General features: G+C 44.1%; 1 protein-coding gene across 3 annotated transcripts in view; it reads left to right on the forward strand.

The window, feature by feature from the left end:
• Window positions 1-5145, forward strand: part of Sar1b (secretion associated Ras related GTPase 1B) — a 29132-nt gene extending 23987 nt beyond the window's left edge. For all 3 annotated transcript variants that reach the window (XM_004836557.3, XM_087194954.1, XM_004836558.3), the window contains one exon: window positions 530-5145. In XM_004836557.3, the coding sequence (XP_004836614.1) occupies window positions 530-646 (117 nt within the window). In that variant the 3' untranslated portion in view covers window positions 647-5145. The remainder of the gene's footprint in view (window positions 1-529) is intronic.
• Window positions 5146-9598: the final 4453 nt, after the last annotated feature.

The following is a 9598-nucleotide window of genomic DNA, read 5'->3' on the forward strand; positions in this document are numbered from 1 at the left end:
TTAACTCAGTGGTGCTGCCACCTGCCTTGCAACCTCAAGGTCCCGAGTTCGATCCCTGGGACCTAAATAAATAAATAAATAAAAATAAATGAAATAAAAAATAAATCAGATACTATTTTTGTGTACCTACCAAGCTCACTCTTTCCCACTGAGTGACCATCCCATGCTAATGTAGAGTGAGAAAAGGAGGCCTCCGTGTGTTTTGAGGACTTTGATGCCAAGCAGTCATAGCTTTATCATAATGACCCTTTGTTCAGAATTGATAATCTGTTGGGAATGGGCCTTTCATTTCTTTTTCTTTTTTTATTTTTCTTTTTCCTTTTTGGTTTTTGAGTCAGGGTCTTGCTATGTAGTTCAGGTTGGCCTTGAACTCACTATGTGGTCCAGGCTGGCCACAAAATCACTGATCCTCCTGCCTCGGCCTCCTGCCTAGTTTGTAATCCTGCCGGGATACAAGGATGCGCACCACGCCCGCTGCAAGAACCTTTTGCTTCATAAAGGTCCAACATAATGTCTTCTTCTCTTCCAGGGCAGTGTATCACTGAAAGAGCTGAATGCCCGGCCCTTAGAAGTCTTCATGTGCAGTGTGCTCAAGAGACAAGGCTATGGGGAAGGCTTCCGCTGGATGGCGCAGTACATCAATTAACACCAGCCCACGCCAGCTTGGCTCGCAGGCCTGCTCAGAGATTTGATTGCTCAACATGCATAACTTGAATTCAATAGACTTTTGTTGGTTTTAAAATAGATATTTTTTAGACTATTAATATTACATCAACATAATTTGAGAATTGAAAACTGAATATTGCAATGTTAGTTTCTAATTCCATACAGATAGTTTTTACAGTTTATAATCCGACATCACCCCAGCACCATTTATAAAGAGCAACTTTCCAGCAGTACATTTGAAGCACTTTTTAACAATGTGAAACTACAAATATAAACCATGTTTCAAAGCTGCTCATGTTCAATTTTTTATGTACTTTTTTGGAACTAGTTTTTAAATTTTAGATTATATGTCCACCTGTCTTAAGTGTACAGTTAATAATTAGCTTATCTATGATTGCATGATGCCTTACAGTTTGCAATAATGCTTTTCTTATGCAAACGTCATGCAATAAAACAAACTCCAATGTGTGGCATCCTTATTGGGCAAATATTTCCTTTGAATGTGTCTTGTCTAGCTAGCATCTCTGAAGACGTAAGTATTTAATATTAGCCCCTTGAGAAGGCTGTTAGGAAAGGAGATACCTTCCGAAGACGCAGGATTGTGTGTGACCCTGGAGGCTTGCGCATTTCCCAGGAGCCGGCCGTGGTTTCCAGTGCGTGGTGAGCCATGCTGCTCCCTCAGCTGTCTCACGGTGAGGTGATCCAGTCTTACTGGCGGCCAGCTCGGAAGTAGTGACCGGCACCAGCCCCGTCTCTCTCTGAGGCTCCTGGGCAGGGCAAGCGGCAGGTGAACGCGTGCAGTTTTACTGTGGAGACCAGCTTGTCCCGTGGGCGTCTTGCTCCCATCCTGTAGCTCCTTTGCATTCTTTGGCACATTTTTTCCTGGTAGAAAGAGAATGAATCCTTGTTTTTAATGTTTTCTTTCCTCAATTGCTCTCAGCTAGACTTGTTTTAGGGTAGAATGCCTGCTGGGCAATAGTGTCTGCAAGCCTGACTGCTGCCCTTACTAGTAAAATGTCAGCTTTTCATTGTTGGGGTTTGTTGCTGTTGTTTTCGAGACAGGGTCTTGCTGTATAGTCCAGGCTGGTCTTGAACCCACTATGTAGCCCAGGCTGGCCTCGAACTCAGTCATCCTCCTGCCTCAGCCTCCCAAGTTCTGGGATTATAGGCATGTGCCACCACATCCAGCTCTCAACTGCATTTTTTTTGGTACCGGGGATCGAACTTGGGTCCTTGCGCCTGCGCAGCGGGCAGCAAAACCACTGAGCTAAATCCCCGGCCCTCTCAACTGTATTTTTAAAGATTCTCAAGTTTAAGATTTCTCTTCTGATTATAAACCACGCTATTTATTTTTTTCTTTTCAGTAGAGGGGATCAAACCCAGGGCCTTGCACATCCTAGACAAGCACTCTACCACTGAATTACTGGACATCTCAGCCCTTTTTTTTTTTTTTTGGTACCAGGGACCAAACTCGGGACCTTGCGCTTGTGAGGCAGGTGGCGGAACCACTGAGCTAAATCCTTGGCCCCTCTTTTTTTTTTTTTTGAAGCCGTGTCTAAGTTGCCGAGGCTGGCCTTGAACTTGTGATCCTCCTGCCTCAGCTTCCCAAGTAGCTGAGATTATAGGTGTGTGCCACCACACCTAGCTTAAAGCAAGTGTTTGTAGTAGTTTAACCAATTCCACTGAGTTGGACCATGCCAAGAACTTGTTCAGTTTCATCAAGAATCATTTTAAGGTCACGACGAATACCCCTGGAGCCACTGTGCAGTCAGAGCTGTGGTCCTGGGTGGTGATGAACCCCACAAAGCACATGCAGGCTGAGCAGGTGACCGGAAGGAGCTGGTGTGCCAAGCCGAAAAGGTCTTTTCTAACTTTTGGTTTTAGCAACTTGGCTGTTCTGTTTCACTTTCACATTCTTTCTAAATGAAAATAGCTTGCTTCTTCCACGCCTGGAGACATCATTAGTGCAAAGGGAAAAGTTGAAAACGCCCAGCCTGCCAGCTCTTCTGCAAAGAGTTCTGGCGCAGAGCTCAGCCTCGCCGAAAGCCCTTAGCCACGCCTCGCTGCTCTGCTTTCGCAGTCCTCACTTCAGGACCCGCTGTGTCTCCCATGCTGAGACACCTGCATCCACCCTGCCAGGATCCCAGGGGGTTGCCTCGCGTCTCCCGGAGGCCAATTCGAACTGACCCGCTTGCCCCATCCATGTCTGGGACAGCTTCACTTTGTGCCGAAAGACTAAAATGTAATCATTGACACTCGTGTAAAGTCAAGACTGGACTCCATGCAAATCAGCTGTGCAAAAGACGTTTTAAAATCTGAAGTCCAAAACTAAAAATATCATGTCTCGAGCCCACTTTTTTTCTCTTTTTTTTGGTACCGGCGATGGAACTCGGGACCTTGCGCTTGCGAGGCAGGCAGCAGAACCACTGAGCTAAATCCCTGGCCCCCCACTTTGATTTTAAAGAGATTCTCATTTCACACCTGTCTCAGTCTTTGCTATTAATTATACTTTTGGATCATAACTGGTTAAGTGGATAGGTTCCAGTTTATCTCAGTCAATTTTTAGAATGGAGATCACTTTTAAATTGGATAAGGCATTTCCTAAAGTGTATTAAAGTATTCTTAACCAGCTGGGTGTGGTGGCGCACACCTGTAATCCCAGCACTCGGGAGCCTGAGGCAGGTAGATTGCTGGCAGTTCAAGGCCAGCCTGGGCTACATAGTGGAACCCTGTCTCAAAACAAAACAAAACAATAGTCTTCTTAACCATTGCCTTAGTTGACCCAGTGTCTTCATGTAAGTGTCGAAGATGTGTGAATTCAGGTATTGACTGCAGAGATCTAAATTTTAGTTTTTTGTGTCTGCTTCCATATACAAGTTTATTATGGTCTACAACATAAAAGTAGGATATTGTTTCTTTTCCATGGTTTTCAACTGGCTGTATGTCCCTGTAGTGCTTTCTAGCATATAAACTACTTATATAAATCATTGAAATAGAATGATGGCTATGCTAACAGTGTTTCTTGCCTTCTAGAAAATGATTTCGTCAACCACATTCAAATCCTAGTATTAGGCTGTGCATAGCTCAGTGGTAGAGCACTTGCCTAGCATGTGTGAAGCCCTGGGTTTGATCCTCAGCACAGCAAAAGAAAAAGAAAAATCATTTTTACATCTTCCATCATTGAAAACAGTGTACTTCTAGTTATCATTTCAGGGGAAACGTTTACATTTTTTTCTGAAACTCAGTGTGGTGTTTCAGTCTTGTTAATCACTTACACAACTGAAGTTTGTAAGAATGTTTGCCAAATAAAAGTTGATCAGAATACACCAAGATTGGCTTATATTCTCTTTAAAATCCCTGTTACTAAAAATGTATTGTTTGGGTCATTCTAGACATAGGTAAAAATTTGGGTGGTGATTCACAAAATCTTTAAGAAAGCATGAAAAAATGGATATTAGCAAATATAAATTCCTTAATGCAAAATGAATAGGGAATAAAAGATCGCTTATGTTAAGATTTTAAAAAACAGATTTTGCTATAATCTTCTTGTTCAGAAAAACTATTTCAATCAAGGACTAAATTATCAAAACTGCATGTTGCTGCTTCTGCTCATTTTTCTTTTGAAATTAAGTTGGTGCTTCTTAACAAAAAAGGAAAAAAGCAAGCTCTTGGAGTGAGTGGCTGGACCTCAGTGTAGAAGACTGGGATTCGGTTAAAATCCCACATCCCTGCCCACGAGCATTCCCACCTCACGCTTGCATTCCAAAGCTCCCAGTGTGAAGGGAATGCACAGTGCTGAAGGTGCAGTTCTGAACCAAGGGCTTCTGCTCCTTCTTCGTTCAGGACAGTAACTGGCTAACACACTCACTGTCGCTGATGGTTGTTCAGGACTGTGACCACACTTTAAAATTGAATCGAAAGTAATGAAAGTGAGCAAGGTTATCCAAAGCAAACTGTTTTAGGTACTCCCACCCCTAATAGACTTTAGGGCAGAAACAGAAAATTGATTTTGTGCAGAATTATTTTGGGGAGAGCTATACTGGAGTATGTGGATTCTTCAGCATGTACTTTCAGTGAGGAATTAAGTTTAATTTTAGTTTTAAATATCTTGGGGTAAAAGAGGGTGACAATTTTTTGTTTCTGACATAAGGCTTTGGTGGAGTGTGTCCATTATCAGGTGTAAAGATTCGCTGCTTCTCCTGACCTCGTGAGCCCTCGGGGGACGATGCTCTCAGTGCTCCAGAAGTGACAGGGGCTCGGCTGAATGCACAGTGTGTCTAAGTGGCAAGGCAGTGATAGTCATTCATCACTAACCGTGTTTGCACTTTCCCACACCACCATTTGCACTAGGACCTTAGTGTGAATTTTAACAGTTGTTTTAGGGTATATACAGATTGTTAAGCGTAATTTATATGAACATGTTTCTGTTTGCCTTTGTGTGTTTTACAAAGAACAGCTATAATAAATGGTTAAATTTTTTGAGTTGTGTGTATGTTATTTTGATTATGTTCTATTATCTTTCCACTCCCTATGAATTTGAGTGTCAGGAATAGAAAAATAAAATGCTAACCTGATCTTTGAAGAACTTTAGTGTCTAGTTCTATTTTGTTGTTGTGTCTGAGGTTTGGTTTGGTTTGCAGTGCTGGGGGTGGAACCCACAACCCCGAACATGCTAGGCAGGTGCCTTGAGGCCCAGTTCCGTTTTCTTTTGTTTGTGTGTTTGTTTTTGAGATAGATCTCACTATGTAGCTCAGGCTGGTCTTGAATTCACTATGTAGCCTAAACTGGCCTTGAACTCAGTGATCCTCCTGCCTCAGCCTCCTGAGTGCTGGGATTACAGTTGTGAGCCATCATGCCCGGCTGTTTTTCTTATCTGCCTCTAATTTTCATTTTGTTCTTATGAAATTTCTTGGACTTTGAAAACTACAGCAGAATAGCTGTGCAATCCTGTAATCCTAGTTCCTCAAAAGGCTGAGGCAGGAAGATCACCAGCTGGAGGCCAGCCTGGGCAACCGAACAAGATCGGGTCTCAAACTTTAAAGAGGGCTGGAGTTGTAGCTGGATTGTAGAGTGCTTACCTAGCATGCTTGAGGGCATGGGTTCCACTTCTAGCACCTCAGGAAAGAAAGGACATCACTAAGCCAGGAAAACTCCCTTAGTGCAGGAGCCCCAGTTCACCAACAACCTACAGGCAAAACGCAGTAGGACTTACATACACAGTGGCGACTTCGCAGAAGTATGAAAAATAAGGCAGCTAGTTGGTCTTATCTACATAAAAGTTCGTTAACTTCGGTATACACAGAGTATCCTGGGAAGCTTAAACATTTTTTTTCCTTTTTTGTTTGGGGCTTTTTTTTTTTGGTACCAGGCATCAAACTCAGGACCTTGCACTTGCGAGGCAGGTGGCAGAACCACTAAGCTAAATCCTTGGCTTTTCCTTCTTTTTAAAAATTTTTTTTTCTATTTTTAAAATTTTGTCCCATTAAGTTTATTGCTACATTTTAGGTATAAAATACAGTTACATTCATCATTGGGAGCTTGTACCTTTAACGTGATGTACCTTGGTTCTTATTTTTTCCCCCTTACCCAAGCCCTCCCTTCACCCCCTCCACCCCTCCCTATTTGCAAAGACTTTGTTTCCATTTTTTTCCTTTTCTCATATTTTTTTCTTTTCCCTTCTTTCCTTTCCCGTACCCCTCCCACTTCCCTTTACTCCTTTAGACCTTTTCTTCCTATTACACAATATCAATTATACATTTTTAAAGTTACAATATCAAGATCTAGAAGACATTTTTAAAAGCTTCCCAATAGCCAGTTTCATTTTGTCTTCCAAGGTACTTCTGGGAAGCATTTTTTAAAAAATAAAAAAATAAGGGCCAGGGATTTAGCTCAGTGCCAGTGCACCTGCCCCGAAAGCACAAGGTCCTAAATTCAATCCCCAGTAACAAAAACAAAAACAAAACAAAATTTCCACCAGAGACAATGACTCAATAAATGGGGTAAAAACCTGAATTTTTTTAACCAAATTCTCAGGTTTTTCTAATGCTGGAGTCGGGATTTTTCATGTAGGAGAAGCATCGGTATGATAATACAATACTGATAATAACAAATTATCATTGGCTGTGAAGCAGAAAATAATTATTTGGGTAAGGATTATCAGGTGACTTTTGTTGTTCTGTTTTCACTGTGAAATCGGGCACTTGAACCCAGGGCCTTGCGCTTGCTAGGCACATGCTCTACTACTGAGCTGTATTCCCAGCCCCTCAAGCTAGTTTTGAGAACTGAGTCTTAAATGTAAGACCTGTCTGCAGCCATCCCTGTAACCTTCTCTGCTTTATACTAGCTCTTTTAACGTGGCTCACCGCTCTAGTACAATCGAGCCCATCAAAGGAGAGGTTGACCTGGACTCTTCAGTTACTGGTTGAATTGAAACCAACACGTAGATGGGAACAGTGAATGAACCAAAGGGATGGGTGCTAAGAAAATAAAGTCTAGGGCTAGGGATTTAGCTCAGTGGTTTCGCCACTTGCTGCTCAAGCTCAAGGACCCAAGTTCGATCCCCGGTATCAAAAAAAAAAAGGTCTTGTTTTCTTTTTTTTGGTACCAGGGATCGAACTCAGGTCCTTGTGCTTGCGTAGCAGGCGGCGAAACCACTGAGCTAAATCCCCGGCCCTGTCTTGCTTGTTTTCTTGAATTCAGCAACATAATCTTCAGCTAGACTCTTGGACACCTGCTGTGTTGGTTACTTTTTTCTCTTTGCTGAGACAAAATACCTGACACCCAAAGTTAGAGGGGAAGGGGTTTATTTGGCTTACAGTTCATAGAGGTTTCAGTCCACAATTGGCTGGCTACAAGGCAGGGATGGTAAACAGGCCTCGAAAAGGAGAAGCAACACAGCATTCACAAGTCAGCAAAGCCAACAAAAGACCTTCACCCTGTCTTTCAGCCTCTTTTATCCCACCCAGACTGCCGGGATTAGGGCGGTGCCAACCCACTCACTCACATGTAACGGTTTAGTAATCACATCCTCAATCCCAGCATCACACATTCCAGATTCAGCTGCGCTGACCGCATGGGCTTTGGGGGGGGGACATCTAGTCCCAAACCCTAGCACCTGTGCTAGGAACACAATCCGTGCAGGGCCACAGCTCGCAGCCAGGTGTGAGGAGCATCTTTTTGGGAACAGGGCAGTTTCCCAGGAAATCAATGTAAGTGGAGCCGTGGGTGGTGCCACCAGGCCCCTAGTTGAAGGTGGGAACAGCAAACTGAAAATGATGCGAAGATTAGAAACAAAAGGTCCTAGCTGGGGATTTAGCTCAGTGGTTTGCCACCTGCCTCACAAGTGCAAGGTCCAGAGTTTGAGCCCCAGTAGCCCCCCGCCAAAAAAAGGTCCCAGGCTGGGGCTGCAGCTCAGAAGTAGAGCACTGCCCTAGCCCCAGCCTTTGGAAGGCCGGGTTTAATGCCCAGTGGTACCAGACAAACAGGAAACAACTGGCAGAGCCTATGTTTACTAAACCTCTTAATTAATTTACAATCACACACAAGGGCAGTCATTTTGTGGTTCTTATTTAGTAAACAAGCCTTACCTGGACCATAGGTTTTTAGTTTGAGGTCACTATACAGAATGATTTAAGATGTTCACTGAAGTCACTATGGCTTCAGTGATGACAATATGCCAACAAAAACAAGTTGCAAAAAGAGCTGGCGATTTAGCTCAGTGGTTTCGCCGCCTGCTATGCAAGCGCAAGAACCTGAGTTCGATCCCCGGTACCAAAAGAAAAAGAAAAAAAAAAAAAGTTGAAGCAAAAAGAAGCAAGTTTCCTTGCTCGATTCAAGTTTTGTCGGGGTTGTGTTAATGGATAACAGATTTCTCCAGCCACACTTTGCATGTGGCATGTTACATGGCTATCAAAAGGGAAGAAAGCGGGCTGGGGATTTAGCACAGTGGTGCTGCCTCTTGCCTCGAAACTGCAAGGTCCTGGGTTCAATCCCAGTACAAAAAAAAAAAGGAAGAAAAGGAAGTGGTGGTACATGACAGCAATTCTAGCACTCTGGAGGCTGAGGCAGGAGGGTCACCGTGAGTTTGTGGCCAGCCTGGGCTACAAACCCTGACTCAATACACTGGGCGGGGTGGGGGGGAGGGAATACACTGGAAGAGAGAGAGAGAAAACAAGGAAGTACTCAAAGAGTGATGGTACCCTGTCTCAAAAAAACAGAAGGGGGAAAGATAATTGCAAGTTAGGTATCAATGGGCAGGGAAAAAGTACTTGATGGCAGTAAAATGGAGACTTTTTATTGTTTTCTTGAGCTAAGGGAAATTTAATGTGACTTTCAATGGAATCATAGCTCTGTTTCCCAACACATAACGCTGAGGGAACATTACCAAGTATCGACACCCTTTCAGGGATTCCCCTACATCCTGCTTCTGCTTTTGAGACAGGTCTGGTTTATCCAGGACGGCTTAAACTCCTGGGCTCAAAGGACTCTAGTGCAGCTCCCCCCTGGGAAGCCAGACACAGGCGCATCCCACAGAAGCCCACGGGTTTCAGCGCATCTGTGGCCCCTGGAACACAAGATGACCTCCCCCAGTCTGTGGTCCTGAATTTTGAGAACCAGGGTCCCTCTGGGCGAAGGGCAAAGATGAGGAGCTCCAGCCTCATCCAGGGCCGCAGGGCAGAGCGTCTGCGGGTGGGAGTCTCTCTGGGGCTAGGGCTCCAGTTACACACACAGCTGGGGCAGCTCCCGAAGAAAACCACACAGGGCTGCTTTCTGTCCTGACTGCTGGCAGAGATGGCCCAGACAGGAAGCTATTTAGAGAACTGTCTCAGTTTTTCTCCACCCCAGCTTCTATTTGGGGCCCCTTGAGTCCCCTGAGAATCAAGTGGCCAGGGAGCTGCTCTCAGACTCCCAGGGGCCTCTACCTGCCCTTTGC

The sequence above is a fragment of the Heterocephalus glaber genome, unplaced genomic scaffold, assembly GCF_053883595.1.
Source record: "Heterocephalus glaber isolate CG9 unplaced genomic scaffold, H.glaber_assembly_v1.0 deba00001606, whole genome shotgun sequence".
Lineage (NCBI taxonomy): Eukaryota > Metazoa > Chordata > Mammalia > Rodentia > Bathyergidae > Heterocephalus > Heterocephalus glaber.